The sequence below is a fragment of the Anomaloglossus baeobatrachus genome, chromosome 11 (assembly GCF_048569485.1).
Source record: "Anomaloglossus baeobatrachus isolate aAnoBae1 chromosome 11, aAnoBae1.hap1, whole genome shotgun sequence".
Lineage (NCBI taxonomy): Eukaryota > Metazoa > Chordata > Amphibia > Anura > Aromobatidae > Anomaloglossus > Anomaloglossus baeobatrachus.
This window is the reverse complement of record NC_134363.1, coordinates 22,289,496-22,307,929: the sequence shown is the minus strand read 5'-3', so window position 1 is coordinate 22,307,929 and position 18,434 is coordinate 22,289,496. Positions and strand designations below refer to the sequence as shown.

Sequence of the window (18,434 nt, the reverse complement as noted above, 5' to 3'; positions counted from 1 at the left end):
GTGTGACCTCCGTCCACCTTGGATAGTTGTAGTCTGCAGCCTTGTGTGGCCCTCGTCCACCTAGGATAGTTGTAGTCTGCAGCCTTGTGTGACCTCTGCCCACCTTGGATAGTTGTAGTCTGCAGCCTTGTGTGACCTCCGTCCACCTTGGATAGTTGTAGTCTGCAGCCTTGTGTGACGTTCGTCCACCTTGGATAGTTGTAGTCTGCAGCCTTGTGTGACGTTTGTCCACCTTGGATAGTTGTAGTCTGCAGCCTCGTGTGACGTTCGTCCACCTTGGATAGTTGTAGTCTGCAGCCTTGTGTGACCTCCGTCCACCTTGGATAGTTGTAGTCTGCAGGCTTGTGTGACGTTTGTCCCAGTGGTGGACACTAACGGTGAATTGCTCCTTTGCCACACTTTTTATGCGCTTCCCCCACCAAGCCCACATGCATACAGGAGCACATTTACATCAATATTTACTAAAGATGATCAAATCTTTTGAAATTTAAATTTGCCAGCTCTGCCAAAACCTTTCCTTCCATGAATTGCAAGTACTGCAGTACATAAAGTTGCCCAGAAAATATGTGTGTAACACACTGAGGTCTCCTAGGGGTGGCTGGAAAACCTTTTGAGTACTTTACTGCCTCTTTCACATGTCTTTGTAAAACACTGATGTTTTGCACGGACTGTGTTGAAGGTATGGTCATCTGTGTGCCGTGATTGTGGCACACTAGTGTTCACCGTGTACTCTCCGTGATAACCCACAGAGAGCAGGAACTTTTTATTCACCTGTTCCTAGCATTGCTGCTTCCGGGTCCGCGGTGCATTGAATATGCAGGACCAAAATTAACGGGCCTGGAAGCAAGTGACAGCAGCGCCAAAGTCAGCAGAGCTTGAGGTTTTCTCCGGTATTTCTAAGACTTGTGTTTTCTCTGGCAGCACTGATGTGACAATGTGCGTTTCCATGTGCCATCAGTGCTGCTGGAGAAAAACGGACATGTCACCGTGTAGAGCACATGGACAAGCATCTGTGAGAAAGCACAAAGGTGTGACCAAGGTCATTGATTTTAATGGGTTTACATAAGTTTGTGTCTCCAATAAGTGTGAAATCTACGTCACATGTATCGGATACAAGAATGTGTGAAAGAGGCCATAGTGATATCAAAGTGACCTCAATATACCTGCTTATGGGAAAAGAGATGGGTGGAGATCAGACAATCACTATAACTGCTGCCTTATATAAGGTGTTAGATGTTCTTGTCACTTAAGTTAAGAGGCTTAGTTTTTTTGATGCATAGTAACAAAAAAAAAAAGAATAACCAGGCAGCTAGTTGCTAACAGAGGCAACTACCTGCCTGTCGTACCCACTGTGGCAGTGAGCAGCCATTGACCACTCCTGGCGGCCATTCAGCTGCTCCATATCAGCAGACTGGCGGCTTTTCATCCGATGTGCCAGGTCTAAAGAGGTCATGCTGATTGACAGCCGACTCTGCCAGTTAGACAGCAAGGAGCCAGCTTTCAATCAGAATGATGTTGGCAGTACCGCCCTGTCAATAGAGAGCGGATAAGAAGCTTTGCCGTCATGATGTCAGCAGAAGCAGCTAAATCGCCAGCTGGAGCGCTCTCTGACTGTTCTGTGCCAGAAAAGAAGGACACCGGTCACAACAGGTAGGTAATTAACAACTATCTGTCTCTTAGTACTTAATCAATTTTTTTTTTGTTCTGGATATACCCTTTAAGTAATTGTTAATTGAGCGACAGTGTTTTAATGAGTACTAGTGATGTGCGGGATATCAGGACCGGCCAATCTAACCAGATTAAAAAAATATCCGGTTCTGGACCAGAATTGATCCTGGATATCTGGTAACTGCTTCCTGGGGCTGCTCATTATTGCTCATTCATATTTACTGTTTCACCTGCCCACCAGCAGTCCTGGCATCTGTGATTGGTTGCAATCAGATGCGTCACCAGCCTGTGTGACAGCGTCGGACTGCAATCAATCACAGATACTGTCTGTGGGTCACTGTAGATTGGAGTAAAAATAAATAAATACATTAAAAAATATGTGTAGAGTCCCCCATATTATGATACACAGCACAGATAAAGCATACAGCTACAGGTTGCAGCCCCCAGCCAGGTGCTTATCTTGACAGTGTATCAAAATTAGAAGAACAATAGGCGGCTTTTTTAAAGTTATTTAAATAAATAATTTTAATAATTGTCATGCGGTCCCCCAAATTTTGTTACCCAGCCATGATAATGCCCAACAGATGGGAACTGGTATTCTCAGGCTGTGGAAACCTGTGCTTATTGGCCCCCCATAGCCTAAAAATAGCAGCCTGCAGCCTCCCAACATTGCCATATCCATTAGATGTGACAATCCTTGCACTTTACCTGACTCTTCCCTATTACCCTGGTGCGGTGGCAATCGGGGGAATAAAGGGTTAATAACAGCACACAGCTGCCACTAAAGGGTGCTTTACACATGCTGCGACATCGCTAGCGTGCACGATAGCACCAGCCCCCGTCGTTTGTGCGATATGTGGTGATCGCTGCCGTAGCAAACATTATCGCTACGGCAGCATCACACGCACATACCTATGCAGCGACGTCGCTGTGACCACTGAACAATCCCTCCTTCAAGGGGGAGGTGCGTTCGGCATCACAGCAACGTCCCAGTGGCGTCACTAAGTGGTCGTGCAATAGAAGCGGAGGGGCGGAGATGAGCGGCCGTAACATGCCGCCCACCTCCTTCATTCCTCATTGCCGGTGGACGCAGGTAAGGAGATGGTCGTCACTCCTGCGGTATCACACATAGCGATGTGTGCTGCCGCAGGAACGACGAACAACCTGCGGCATGCATCACCACCAATATTTCGTAAAGGAGCGACGTCTCAACGATCAACAATTTTTGACGTTCTTGCGATCGTTGAGCGTCGCTCCTTGGTGTCACACGATGTTACTAATGAGGCCGGATGTGCGTCACTAACGACGTGACCCCGACGATATATCGTTAGCGATATCGCAGCGTGTAAATGGCCCCTAAGAAAGTGCAATTCAACAATGTTTTTCTGCTTTTTTTTAATTTATCAAATTCACTATAAGGTTAAATTGACCAGGGAACAAGATTCTCCAGGTCAGTATGAGTACACAGATAACAAACATGTATAGTTTTTGTTTTTTTTATTTAAGTGGTGAAAATAAATTCTGAAATTTAGTAAGAAATGACTGAGCTGATATATTTTCTGATTTTGAGAAGAGGCGTTATTTTGATCGTCTCTTATTGTCTTTTATTAGAATGTTGTGGCAGCCAAAAAAATGTAATTCTAGCGTCTTTATTTTTTTGTCATTACGCTGTTGAGCAAAAAGATAAATTTCTTTTATATTTTGATAAACTGGACTTTTACAAATGCAGCAATACCAATTAGGTGTATTTTTTATTACTTTTTTTAATAATTTTATTTTCAATGGGAAAAAAATAGGATGATTTTAATTTCTGTATTTTTTAAAAAAAAAAAATTCATATTGTTAAAAACTTTTTTCTCACTTTTTCCTGTACTTAATAGTCCCTTTAGGGGACTTGAAGCTGCAATTGTCTGATTGCCTGTGCTATATAAATCTGTTAGAAATGGATGGTGGCTTTACTTTGACATTTGGGTTTCAAAAGGAACCAATCGTCCAAAAAAAATGCTATTAAATTGCAGATAAGGGGTTAATCTACAGGTTAAGGCTATGTGCCCACGGGACTATGTACCCGCAGATTTTGCCTCGGAAAACCTGCGTATTTATCTGGATTTTCTAGATAAATCCGGAGGTTTTAACAAGTACAGAAACTCCCCATATTATCCTATAGGACATTGCTACGGTATGTGCGGCTGCGGAATATGCTGCGGATGTCCCGCAGCCGCAGTTAACTGCATGTCAAGTATTAATGCGGATTTACTTGCGGATCTCCCGCCTCTCCACTATGGAGATAGAGGCCGGGACTACCACAGGTAAGTCCCATGAATGTCCACAGGTTTTCCGCAGAGATTTCGCTGCAATTCCGTAGCAATGTATAACTGCAGATTCCGGGGAGCAGCTGTGGGAAACCTGTGGACGTACCTGCGGATATATCCCCAGGTACAATGTCCCCTTGGCACATAGCCTAATAGCATTTGGAACCTGCCCGGTGCTTGCACGTTGAACTTCGCTGCCAGGAGGAAAATAACTATAATCCTCCTGGCAGTGTTCATGTGTCATTCATCAGGGGGGCTTTTATATTTATGTGATCATCTTTTAAAACTCGATACCCAATTTCTGTCGTATTCTTGCAAATATTTACTTGCCAGAGGTCATAATTAATTTGTATTTCTTGTGTAGATCTCACAGAAGAACCGGTCATCTCAGATCCTGGGACCTTGACTGCTGGAATCAATACAACTCTGACCTGTTCTCCACCAAGAAATTGTTCTCCGACATCATTAAATTTCCAATGGACGAAAAGCGATGTGACCGGCGTCTGGATGAAGAATTCATCCACTATAACATTTACTCCATCTATAAGTGATCACCAGAAAACCATCACATGTGAGATGTCAAACACCAAGGGCAAGATCACCAGGAAAGCCATTCTTCTTGATGTTTGCTGTAAGTATATTTTAGTTTTACCAATGCCCTTTGTCAGGGTTGCAGACGCCCACCAGAGAAGCCAGGAGATCCTTCACTAGTCTAATACTCTGACTCAGTAATGGGCTCCAAAGGCTTAGAAGAAGACAAGCCAATTTTGAGATGATTTTGGAGCCAATCACTTTCCACTTAGGTCTTGTCACGCTGTACTCTAAGATGTACAATAGCAGTACAGTACAGTAATGTGGGACTGAGAAGGTAGTTAGCTGGTAAACCACTAGGGGGCGTAAAAGTGGAGGAAACGTATGAGCAGGGAATTCCCTAGCAGAGGTAATACTAGTCAAGCCCACCAGATGGCAGTAAAATCGTCAGAAAGCCGTGTCACAACATGAGGTCTTGTAAGTACACAAGGGCAAAGTCTAAACGTAATCAGAGGGAAGCAAATAGTCAGTAGCCGGGAAATCAGAGCCTAGAAGCGAGGGGGAGTGGGAAGACAAGTCAGAATAAAGGTAAACAGATAAGGAACGAACAGGGAGACAGCGGGAGAGACACTGATGGAACAGACAACAGAGGAGGTTAACAGGTCAGGTGAACACGGAGGTCAGGAGGGGGCAGGGCAGAAAACAGGTCACTCAAGAGCAGAACACAGCAGAGCCAGAAGTATCACTGGCGAAGTCCAAGAGAAACAGTGCCCTAATAAAGCAGCCTGACCTCCAGAACAAGGCAGAAAGGATTAACCCCTAACGTGACCTGCATCAGAAGTGAAACTAAAAAAAAGGCTCAGCTCCAGCTGAGCCAGGAGTCAATCATGACAGGTCTATTTATTATCAGATAATTCACTGTTAGGATTAGATCTGATTGATGATTTATGCTGTCGGTCCAATTTGTGATGTAACTTCAAGAGGTTTCCAAGAACCTCAGTTTGACGCCGTCCTTGTCCCTCGCAACAATAAGGGGCGAGTCATCAAAGATTTTTTGACAGATTTGTGGTGAAAATAGCTTTGAAAATTCACAATTTTTTGTGTTCGGCATGAGATTGAGCTAAAAATTTAGACCCTTGGTGTTTTTACTTGGAGCTTGGGCAGAATGGGGTTGAGGAAGGGGCATGATTGACTACCGCTCCTCAAATTCATGATGAGCGGTGGCATTCACTACCTCAAGAATCTTAAGCAGGCTTTACACGAGGCGATCGATCGTGTGATGCGTCGTCGGGGTCACGGTTTTCGTGACACACATTCGGCATCGTACACGACGTCGTCTCGTGTGACACCTCCGAGCGGCGCAATATCGCTCACAAATCGTGAGTCGTGTACTCGTCGTTTAATTTAAAAAAATAGTTTATTTTTCCTGGTGCAGGTTGTTCATTGTTCCCGTGGCAGCACACGTCTCTCTGTGTGACACCACGGGAACGATGAACACAGCTTACCTGCGTCTCGCGGCACCCGACGGCTATGCAGAAAGGAGGAGGTAGGCGGGATGTTTACGTCCCACTCATCTCCGCCCCTCCGCTTCTATTGACCGGCGGCTGTGTGACGTCGCTGTGACGCCGAACGCCCCTCCCCCTTCAGGAAGTGAACGTTCGCCGCCCACAGCGAGGTCGCTCAGCAGGTAAGTGTGTGTAACAGGGGTTTAATTACTTTGTTCAACACGGGCAGTGATTTGCCTGTGACACACAAACGACGGGGGTGGGTGCGATCGCTTGTGCAATCGCACGATAGATCGTACCATGTAAAGCCCCGTTTACTCCAACAGGGGCTTGAGTATGATTTGTGGTGAAGCACTCAGAGAGACATTGCCTGATTCATTAAGCATGAGCCATAACACCGTGGAGAAAGGAGGGTAATACAGCTCGCTGGAGAAGACATGGAGGGTGCGGTGCTTGGATGACCTGCTCCAAGGTGAACAGCAAATTGAAGGTTGAAAAATTCAGTACTAGCAATAAAAATTAGAACAGCATTTATTTCAATTAAAAGCCCACTATGTGAATACATTAGGGCATAGTAAGAACAAAGAAACGTCAACGCGTTTCAAGCAAAGAAAAGCTCTTATTCATGACCACAGTGATCAGTAAGGTAATTGAATTCATGGTCCAAACCCTTAAGTTTTCATAAATACTAAATCCTAGCACTTAGAAGCTTAGTTAAAGGGGTTGTCCAATCTAAAATTACAAGTCTGAACTCTATGTGACTGCAGACTTGGGAATCCGGTATCAGAGCTGGGAGCGGTGGTCAAATAGTTGTGAGTGTTCAATAATATACATTCTTCTGGCCAGAATCTGACTAGGCCTGACTTTATGCAATACAATTGCATTTAATGATGCCACATCCATGTAGATGGATTCTGGCTGGGAATATACATATCCAATACTTGTGGCTACATGACCACCGATCCCAGCTTTGACACCGGAGAATCCTGCAGCGCACAGTGCATGCGTTGTGATGATTCACAATTGACATAGAGAGATTGCCGACTTATGGATTTTGACTGGACAAACCCTATAATTGGGGGTACAAATAAAGGGGAAATAATTGTCCAATTGTTATATTATGGAGCTTTACAAAATGAGGCATGATGTGACCATTGATCAAGTCTGGGATTAGATTTTTATTTCTCCTCTTTATTGTATTGTAGGTCCTACATCAATTTCAATCACATGGGATATCATAGGTAAGGCTGTGTAATTAAATATTGAACAAAAAATAATTTCCCACGGTTCTTTCTATCTTGTGTGCTCAGATAACGCAACGAAAACTAAAGATGTTGGAGATTTTCTTCTGTCCTACACAACAATTAATACCGAATGTTGGATTCGCTGTCTAGGTTACCAGTCACCTCTGCAGTCTATCAGGCAAGGAGTGCAGTGCTTACAAACTCTCTTCCTAGAACCTGAAAGCACTCGATTGCTGGATCTAGGCAGGGTCAGTGTTCCTGTGCTCTTCCTATACTCAGACTTCAGGCCAGTGGCACCATTCTGCTGCTGTCCCAAATGTCAATCACTCAAGAGTGAAGAATGATGATGACAATAATAAAGTACTGAGATTCTAGGCCTTCGATTCATCCAATCAATTACACCCAAATTCTGCCATAAATTTTGGAAAGGTCTACAAAAATTTTGGTAATATTGAGTTGCACAAAAAATTACTGACTTTCGGTGTTTTCAAGCCAAAATAGGTGGAACTGGGGCAAGACGGTCACGAAGTGGGTATTGAGACTTCAATTCATCTAATTCATGATCAGCTGTAACATACCTGCCATGGCCGTCTCTCTGCATTTAGAGACTTGTGACAGGATCTGGAAAGAGTCTCTTTGCTATCTGAAACTCCTCTTATTAAATGTATGTTCCAATATTTTGGTGTTTCAGGGTTAATGTCAGTTTTCCTCTCCAGCAGCTTCTGATTCCAGGCCTCACGTGCATCCGGTTGGTGACCACTCACTTACCCTATATATGGTCAGATCTCCCAGTAGAGAGCACCAATTATTCTGTTTCATTCTGAAGCTAGACCTGAAGGTGGAAGAAGCTGCTGAGCCCTTGTTGTGTAAAGCGGTGTAGGCTGCAGTCCTGGTGTCTGACTGCAGCCGTAAAGTTGGGCTTTATGCTTTGTTGTTTCACCTGTCCCTACCTTCTCGCCTTGTTGTATTAGTGCAGTGGTGCAACTATCAATACTCACCTGCCAGTTCACTAGCCAGGGTCTTTCAGGGCTTCTGGTATCCTGCTCGGTGACAGGTGCGGAACCCGTATAGGAACTGGCTAGAAGTGAATGGTGCAGCTGCAGATGAGAGCAGAAGGTGTCTCATCATCCCCCTCCTAGGGCCAGGGTCCACTGTTCTTAAAATGTCCCCGGTGTACCCCTTTTTTGTTCTGTTAAACCCCTTGTTCGTTGTGTGTTTGGCCATGTGTTGGACATCCCCGAGTCCATGCGTGAGAATACCATATGCCAGAAATATTGGTGTAAGATTTCTGATAAGGTACAAGGGAGCATAACCCAAACTTCCCGCCCTCTGTCTTGCCCAACAACACTTATTTTGGCATTGTTGGAGAAAAACTGGCATAAAAATGCCAAAAGCAGCAACATTTTTTTCTCTGTATTTTATGAATTTTTATTGAATTTGAGGCTCTAAATCAAAGATCCCAAAACTCAGTCCTTAAAAGCCACCAGCGGATCACGTTTTCAAGATTTCTTTAGCATTGATAAAATTATCACCTGTGAAATACTAAAGGGTGCTTTACACGCTGCGACATCGCTAGCGATCTCGTTAGCGATGTGACACACCAGATCGCAGATGCGATCTGCCGAGATCACACATAGGTCGTTTTTGTAGCGCCGGCCACATGTGTGATCTGGCGTGTCACATCGCTAATGGGATCGCTAGCGATGTCACAGCGCGTAAAGCACCCTTAAGGAATTCTTTGAATCTAAGGGGGAAGTTTTCTCCTTGTGGAGAATGGCATACCTTGTCTGGCATGCCAGTATGTGGAGACTTAAATGCCTTGCATGCTCCACTGGGAAATTGAATATGTACAGTATCTTGCCTCTTCAGAGAGGGAGGACTTGAACTCTAGTGCCACTTCCAATCGGTAGCACTAGAGTTCAAGATCTCTTCCTCTCTTAAGAGGCAAGGCAAGTCATTTAAGTCTCCTTATATTGGCATGCTGGTCTGGTTTAATAGATTATCTCCTAATACAGCTTTGAGCTCCAAACCATATGGGATAAAAGGGATTAGGTCTTATTATTTCAGTCTCCAGTGCACAACCAATGTGTTAATTCTCCACAAGCTTGATTGGAAAAGTCATCATATTCTTGGAGGAGTGAACCTGGGAGATTGAGCTTACCCGTCTCTTCATGCACCTGTCACGGGTGTCACAGGTGACAGAAAGTCATGTGATTTCTGGCCATAGAAGGTCACAGCATTTGGCGGCGCAGAATGGTTCCTGAGTTTCTGCTGTTCCTGCTGTTAGTATTCATTGGTATAGGCAGCTTTCCTGCTGGATTAATCTCTCCCCCTTTTGGACCCAGCAGGAGTTCTACTTATATCTAGCTGCTAATCATCATTATTTTCTTGGTGCTTATGTGGCACCCCTGAGGCATCAGGTTCCACAGGAGATTGCATCAAGTAACAAGTGCAGTGCTAACCTTGGGTTCTTGGAAGACCAGTGCCAGTAGAAACCAAATAACACAAACCAAACACACAATTCTGCCCTTTTTCCCAAACGGGGTAACAGGCTAGAGACGGATCTGATGGATGGCCACCTATAGTTGGGACTTATCCAATCTGCTAGTCAAAAACCCGGGAGGGGGAGGGACTAGTGAGAGCAGTTGACACGAGACAGACATCTTGAGAGGGGTCAGGAGTTGGTATGCAGACAGAAAAGTGTGAAGTGACTTTTTGGGCTAAAGGAGTATGGTCGCCAGGGAGAGTACGGTGTAAGAACTCACAGGAACAGGCACCAGCGGGGTGCAGAGCCCTAGTTCAGGATGACGTTTCAAGCTAACCTGATAATTCTGCCCAGTGAGGGAATCCTCGGGGTTCCTCGCCAGGGTTGCTGTCCGGGGCACAGCAGCAAACAGGGAGCCCCAGAGCTGGGACGGCGGTCCAGCCTAAGAGAGGTTCAGGCTGCCAGCCATACAGGCCAGGACTGTGACAACAGGAAGGGGCCCCAGAAAACTTGGGGTCACAGGGATCCACCAATTACAGACAGGCGCATGAAAGTAAAACTCACCAGGTCACAACATCAGCACATGGACAAAAGGAATACTGGATTACTTGAGGCCCAGATTGGAAGAGACCAGCACCAGCCGGGTTGCAGTTTCACGGAACCAGTGAGTGAAGAATAAGTTAAACTGCAGCCCCTGTGTTGTCTGAATTCTTCCTGCACCTCCGTTACCAACTTACACTATACTACAGCAACCATCATTTTCCCCTGTGGCTCAGCTCTACTTGCAGAGGGCTATAACATCCAAGCTGCTCAATACCACCAGCCCCAGCAGTGAGAAACTTTGCAGCAGCGGCTTTCCTCACCTAACCGTATACCGCAAGTGGCGTCATGAAAAACATTTTTTTTATTTATTCCCCTTTTTAAGCAACCCCCAGGGTTACAGAATCGGGCATCGGCCAGTCCCGTGACATGTCCCTGTGATTCAAGGTCCGGGACCGAGTACCCCACAGATGTGTGGATGTGTCACTTAAATACTCCTTCCTTCCTTGGACTGATGCTGGTGATATTTTTCAGTTCATTCAAGCTCTTGTTGCTAGTAGATAGCTTGTACTCCTCTGTAGTATCATTGCTGAAATTTTGCTGAACTTCTACCTGTTTCATCTCTCGATAAGTAGTTTATGCTTTTTCCTGTGTGTCCTTCTTGTGTCGTCTAAATGGTTTAGTGGGGTTGACGAAGAGCTCATCCTACCCGTTCCCTATTTAGGGACCAGCACTAGGGATACTCAGGGTCAGGTATCCAGCTCGGCGCATAGGTTCAGATTCTATCTAGGGTGGTGAGGGACCTCAGGGACCAGCTGTAGGCTTGGTCAGGGGTCACCATGTTTCTTTTCCCTAGACATGGGGTTTCCCTTCCCTTTAGTCATTTGCTTGGTAATTCCCTGTAGTTAAAGTGACAGCACCTCTACTATAGCAGTCACATGGGACTTATAATGTTTTTTATTTAATTTAATTTGTCGCTTAATATCTTTGAGGTTGTAAAGGTTGTTTTTTTTTTCTTTTTTTGCTTTTCTAGGAAAGAGAAAAAATAGAACAGATAATGTTATCAGACAAGATGAGGGCTCGTCAGTGATAATGAAATGCTCAGTAAAGGTAGAAGGGAACCTAACTCTTCAAATAATCTGGACTAATGAAAAAAATGATATTCTCCAAAATGGGACTGGAAACTATTTGGAACTCCAACTGGACGACATGACAACGACTCATACCGGTGTCTACACGTGTTCAGTATTGACTGACTACGTGATAAAAAGTGAAAATATCAATGTAACTGTGCAGTGTAAGTACCATTATTATACGAAGATTAGAGGAAAAGGAAATAATAATAATAATAATAATAATAATAATAATAATAATCATCATTAAAAATATTTTTGCTTTTTAATATTCGATTTGTTAAAGGCATTGTCCGGAACATTTATATTGATGGTCTATCTTTAGGATTGGTCATGAGAACCAGATTGATGGGGGTGCAACACCCAACACCACCATTGATCATTTGTTACTAGTGCCTGAGATCATAGAATCATAGAATGGATAGAGTTTGAAGGGACTTTAAGGGCCATCGGGTCCAACCCCCTGCGAGTGCAGGCTTTCCTAAATCATCCCAACTGCATGTTTACCCAGTTTCCTCTTGAAGATTTTCATTGATGGAGAGCTCACCACCTCCCCTGTTAGCCTGTTCCACTCCCTGACTGCCCTCACTGTCTCCTGTAGCCGCCTGTTCCACTCTCTGACTGCCCTCATTACCTTCCATGCTAGCCTGTTCTACTCTCTGACTGCCCTCACTACCTCCTGTGGCCACCTGTTCCACTCTCTGACTGCCCTCACTACCTCCTGTGGCCACCTGTTCCACTCTCTGACTGCCCTCACTACCTCCCGTGGCCGCCTGTTCCACTCTCTGACTGTCCTCACTGCCTCCTGTGGCCGCCTGTTCCACTCCCTGACTGCCCTCACTACCTCATGTGGCCGCCTGTTCCACTCCCTGACTGCCCTCACTGCCTCCCGTGGCCGCCTGTTCCACTCTCTGACTGCCCTCACTGCCTCTTGTGGCCGCCTGTTCCATTCTCTGACTGCCCTCATTACCTTCCATGCTAGCCTGTTCTACTCTCTGACTCCCCTCACTGCCTCCCGTGGCCGCCTGTTCCACTCTCTGACTGCCCTCTCAGTCAGAACGTTTTTCCTAATAATATTATTATTATTATTTATTATTATAGCGCTATTTATTCCATGACGCTTTACATGTGAAAGGGGTATACATAATAGGGACAAGTACAATAATCATAAACAATACAAGGCACAGACTGGTACAGGAGGTCGGAGGTCCCTGCCCACAAGGGCTCACAGTCTACAAGGGATGGGTGAGGATACATTAGGTTAGGGTAGAGCTGATTGTACGGCGCTGTATCAGACTGAGGGTTACGGCAGGCTGTAGGCTTGTCAGAAGAGGTGGGTCTTCAGGTTCCTTTTGAAGCTTGTCAAGGTAGGCGAGAGTATTATTTGTTGTGGCAGAGCATTCCAGAGTATGGGGGAGACACGGGAGAAATCTTGGATGCGATTGTGGGAAGAGGAGATGAGAGGGGAGTAGAGAAGGAGATCTTGTGAGGATCGACGGTTACGTGCAGGTAAGTACCAGGAGATTAAGTCACAGATGTAGGGAGGAGACAGGTTGTGGATGGCTTTGTAGGTCATGGTTAGTGTTTTGAACTGGAGTAGTTGGGCAATGGGAAGCCAGTGAAGGGATTGACAGAGGAGAGATCAGGGTGTAGTTGGGGGTAGAGGTGGATTTGTCAGGCAGCATAGTTTAGAATAGATTGTAGGGGTGCCACACTATTAGAAGAGAGGCCACAGAGCAGGAGGTTGCAATAAACCAGGCGGGAGATAATAAGGGCATGCACTAGGTGTTTTAAGGAAAGGAATGTACGGATCCAAGAGATATTTTTGAGTTGGAGGCGGCAGGAGGTGAAGAGGGCTGGGATGTGTGGCTTGAAAGAGAGATCAGAGTCTAGGAATACTCACAGGCAGCGAGCACGTGGCACTGGGGAAAGTGAGCAGCCATTGACATTGATGGATAGGTCAGGTGGGGGGGTTGAGTGAGGAGGAGGTAAGACAATGAATTATTTATTGTCCATGTTCGGTTTTAGGAATCGAGCAGAGAAAGAGGATGAAATAGCAGACAAACATTGTGGAATTTTGGTTAGTAGGGAGGTGATGTCAGGTCCAGAGAGGTAGATCTGCGTATCATCAGCGTAGAGATGATACTGAAAGCCATGGGACTCTATGAGCCGTCCCAGGCCGAAGGTGTAGATGGAGAACAGCAGAGGTCCAGGAACTGAACCTTTGGGGACACCGACAGATAGGGGGCAAAATGAGGAAGTGGTGTGAGAGTGGGAGACGCTGAAAGTTCAGTTGGTTAAGTATGAAGAGATCCAAGATAGGGCAAAGTCTATGATGCCTAGATAAATGTCTAATCTGAATATTCTTTCTTTTAGCTTTATACCATTGCTTCTTGCACTTCCTTGTGCTAATGAGAATAGGGTAGTTCTCGCTAAATTGTGACTATCTCTCGGATATTTGTAGACTGCTATTATGTCTCCTCTCAGTCTACTCTTTAGTTCCTGCAGCCGGTCATCATATGACATGGTTTGCAGATCTTCTACCATCTTGGTTGCTCTTCTCTGGACTTGCTCCAATATATCGATGTCTTTCTTGAACTGTATTCCACAGTATTCCAGGTGGGGTCTGACCAAAGCAGATTAAGTGGAATAATGACCTCTCTTGATCTAGACTCAATGTTTCTCTTGACATATCCCACAATTTTGTTGACCTTTTTAGCTGCAGCACTGCACTGCTGGCTCATGTTTAATCTAGGATCTACTATGGCCAGATGTGTTTGGTTGCAGCATGGAAAGGAATATTGAAGGTCCACTCCTAATCATTGGAACAGCGGTGGATGTGCAGTACTCGGCCATGGTCCCCATACAGTTGATGGAGCTGCGCAACTGATTATTTTCCGCCCCTGCCAGCAGAGGAAACAGTTAATCGATGGAAAAGCAGGGTGTCAGATCCAACCAATTGATAACCTATCCTAGGCATGGTCCATTAATATAAATATTAAAAACCTATAAACACCTTCTGAGCTGGTGCTGTTCCTTTCCACACTCTTCACTGTGTCTCCGGGAACACAACAAGGTGGACATAGGTATTAAAATTTGCATATGTCCAACTCTTGCAGCCAGTGTAGGGGCAGCGAGCAAGGGTAGCGGACTCACTGGACCACAGGGGGACCCGGGCTTACTCTTTAGTGGGTGGGGCTTAACTAAGCGCCCACCATGAGGCTGACACCAGGTGCCACTCCCAGGGCAGTGACCGATACTGTGGCAGCTGACTCCCAGGACAGATGACGAACTCTGGTTTAAACACAGGTACAGGCAGGGTGAATGAGGCAGGCTGGACAGGTGGGTGCAGACAGGAAGGGTGGGCACAGAAGGGAGAGGCAGGTATAGAAAGGAAGGCAGACTACAGAAAAGAACAAAGGAGTAACAGGATCTGACAACTAGCTAGCAGACTGGTATACTGACAAACTGAATATGTTGCACAGGCACCTCCCCTAATGGGAGGATGCCTTAAATACACAGCACCTCTCAGCCATAGGCTGAGAGGCATTTCTTAGAAATGGCGCATTGGCCCTTTAAGAGGAGGGCCGGTGTGCATTCGCGTATCTTAGGTGCACTTCTGGCAACCCTGTGCGGCATGCACAGGGCCTGGCAGGGAAGGCAGACAGGAGAGCATGTGGGAAGCCACGCAGCAGCGAGGGAGGATGCAACCTGGCCGGGGCGGTGAGTAAGTGGGCGTAGAGCTGCAATGTGTTATTATAGTCTTTCCATTCTGACTCATAAATCCCCCATCCGTTCACCTCTTTTGTATTTATTTTTTTGTGTGTTGACCAATGAAGATCTTTTTTATCAATTAATGATACATTATTAAAAAATGAATGAAATCACCAAGAAATATGAAATGTATTAAAGAAAAATATTGTTTTCTTACAGACCCACCTAGAAATATGGAAATTACCATTCAGTCATCTACAGGTTTTGTATACATTTTGAGTACATACATATTCTATGAGCTATAGGAATGGATCTGCTATTTGCCACTAGTACAGGGGTGTTCACCTGCTCCCGTAGCTTAGCCGAGGCTGCTATGCCCCAATTACCCCATTGCCTTTTACCTGGTAGACCCAAGAATTTCTTAGCTTCTCCCTTCCCTCCATCATTTTATCTCTATCACTCATTCATCCATAACGTTACATTTATTCAAATGTGTTCTTTGGATATCCTATTTAGTTATTTTGCCAATTATTTTCCTTCCTGACCAAAATAAATTACTTGATAACTGGTGAAATAATTACACATAAGAGGGTTATCCAGGTCCTTTCCAACCTTTGTCAATGAATCGACTATCACAACATGTTTTGGCAAAGCATTCCATAGTCTCAATGCTCTTACCGTAAAGAATCAATAGTCTTACTGATTGTACAGTAAAGAATCCATAATTTTACTGCTTGTACAGTAAAGAATCCATAGTATCACTGCTTGTACAGTAAAGAATCCATAGTTTCCCTGATTGTTCAGTAAAGAATCCCTATCTGTGAATATGATTGCACGTTATATCTTCAAAATATAGAGAATGCCCTGTCATCTTTGTTCTAGTCCTAGGTGTAAAAAAGATCATTATACAAATCTCTGTTCTGTCCTCTCATATATTTGTACATTGTAATAAGACGTCCCCTAATCCTTAATTTTCCAAAACTGAAAAATCCCAAGTTTGTTAACCTATCTTGTTATTGCAGTCCTCCGATTCCCCTAATAACCTTTCCCGCTCTTCTCAGCATCCCCTATAGTTCAGCTGTGTCCTTCTTATGTACTAGAGGCAAAAAATTCAACATATTATTCTACTTGTATAAGGCAAAACTATGTACTCGTCATGAGCATCTATGACTCTTTATGTTAATCCTATGATTTATTTACCTTGGCAGCAGCTGCCTGACACTGGTCAATAAAATAAAATTTAAAGTCCAGTAATACAAAAAATATATAAGTTTTCCAGTGATAATTTTAGCCAGTGTTTTACTATTTATAAATAGAATTTATAATTGTACATTTTGTTTCTTTAGCCCAAGTGCACAACCTTACATTTTTCTACATGAAGCGACAATTGCCATTTCTTGGCCCGAGCCTTCAGCTTCCCTAAATCCTTCTACAATATTAAATTATCCTTCTTTGTATTTATTACCTTGCAGAGTTTACTTTAGTCATCTGAAAATATTGAAATTCTACTGTGTATGCCCTTTACAAAGTCATTAATAAATATATTAAAAAGAAGAGGGCCCAGTACCGACCCTTGTGGTATCTCAGTGGAAATTTTGACCAACTTGAAGTATTTTCCTTAACTTGTTTCTTTCTGATAAAATGATCCCAGGTGAAGAACTTCCAGGAAATCAATCCGTTGTTATCAACCAAACTGAATCATTGACCCTTGCATGTAAAGTGGATGGTAACCCGAACTCTTCGGTGATCTGGGTAAAGGGGGAAATTGAAGTGGAAACTCCTAAAATGAGTAAAAGTGTATCATCAGCAATCATAAACGTGTCATCCTCTATGGTCGATGTATACAGATGCCTGGCATGGAATGCTTTAGGACTGAGAGAACAACGCATTCAAGTTGGCCTAAAACCTAGCATTAAACCTATTAAAACAGGTTGTATTATTTATATTTTTTTATCTACGGTACTCTATGTGACAAAATGTTGTGTTAGACAATGACTGTAGAAAGGGTTAAATCTGCGCTGCCCAAAAATAGGACTATGATAAAACTTTAGATTGCCATAAAAACTGCAGTAGTATGGGAAAAGTGCTGATACACAGAATTAATAAAATATAAGTAAAAAGGAAGAAAAAAACCCCAAAAAATAATAAAATATAAATTAATTAGTGATGAGTGGTTGAGTAATCGAACCTTCCACAGAATGTGAACAGTGATGGCTGCAGTTTAATGCATGCACGCAGAGAATTTGGAAATTGATACTCACTATATATTGAAAATTACAGTATAGAACTATTCACTGCTACATTGATAACATTTTGGTAAGAGTAGAAAAACTTTACAAAATGGCACAATGTCACATGGTGTTTGGCTCTAAACTTGCCAAGTGTCATGGTGGCATTTGACCCTGTTCACACTATAGAATCTGACACTCCACACTATGCCTCCTTTGGTGTTTCTAAGTTACACAGGCAGGCTCGGGCGTCAACCAGCTGTGTGCTCATTCGTAAGTTAATTTCTTCTACCTTGCTGGTTACCTCTTGGATCACATGTTGTGGGAGACCTATCATAGTCACTCCCCACCTTTTTAAGATAAAGGAGCCTGTCTTCCCATGCCCACTATAGCTTTTGCTAAATGGGAGACCTATCACAATCACTCCCCACCTTTTTAAGATCGAGGAGTCTGTCTTCCCATGCCCACTATAGCTTTTGCTAAATGGGAGACCTATCACAATCACTCCCCACCTTTATAAGATAGAGGAGCCTGTCTTTCCATGCCAACTACAGCTTTTGCTAAATGGGAGACCTATCACAGTCACTCCCCACCTTTTTAAGATAGAGGAGCCTGTCTTTCCATGCCGACTACAGCTTTTGCTAAATGGGAGACCTATTACAGTCACTCCCCACCTTTTTAAGATAGAGGAGCCTGTCTTTCCATGCCGACTTTAGCTTTTGCTAAACCGGGCCATGTGCTGTTGCATCCCAGTCCTGCTGGTGATTGTATTACTTTTTGCGGGGAGTTGTTGTGGAGTAATCCCGTTGTCTTGTGGTCTCCTTTATCCTAAACTCTTTTGTCTTATACCTTTGTGTGTATGCCGTGAGATAGAGACTTAGTTTTCCCTGTTTGTCTAATTCTGTTGGTTTTATCACTCCTGACCCAGCACTCCCCTGGGGTTAGAGGATGAAGGTATAAGATCAGGGCTGGATAGAAGTAAGGAAAGGAAGGCGGCTCAGATATCCTCACCATCAGAGGTAACTCTGGGATTAGGGATAGCTAGGCTCCCCTAGCCTAAGGGCCAGTCCAGAA

The 18,434-nt window shown here is 44.2% G+C and overlaps 1 protein-coding gene across 2 annotated transcripts in view; it reads left to right on the top strand.

Annotated features, from left to right (window-relative positions):
- Positions 1 to 18,434, top strand: part of LOC142256710 (sialic acid-binding Ig-like lectin 13) — a 40,977-nt gene that overhangs the window by 7,907 nt on the left and 14,636 nt on the right. The window contains exons 4-8 of one of the 2 annotated variants that reach the window (XM_075328560.1): positions 4,345 to 4,611; positions 7,222 to 7,257; positions 11,319 to 11,582; positions 15,352 to 15,393; positions 16,784 to 17,062. In XM_075328560.1, coding sequence (XP_075184675.1) covers positions 4,345 to 4,611; positions 7,222 to 7,257; positions 11,319 to 11,582; positions 15,352 to 15,393; positions 16,784 to 17,062 — 888 coding nt within the window. The remainder of the gene's footprint in view (positions 1 to 4,344; positions 4,612 to 7,221; positions 7,258 to 11,318; positions 11,583 to 15,351; positions 15,394 to 16,783; positions 17,063 to 18,434) is intronic. The other variant, XM_075328561.1, reaches the window with a different exon arrangement.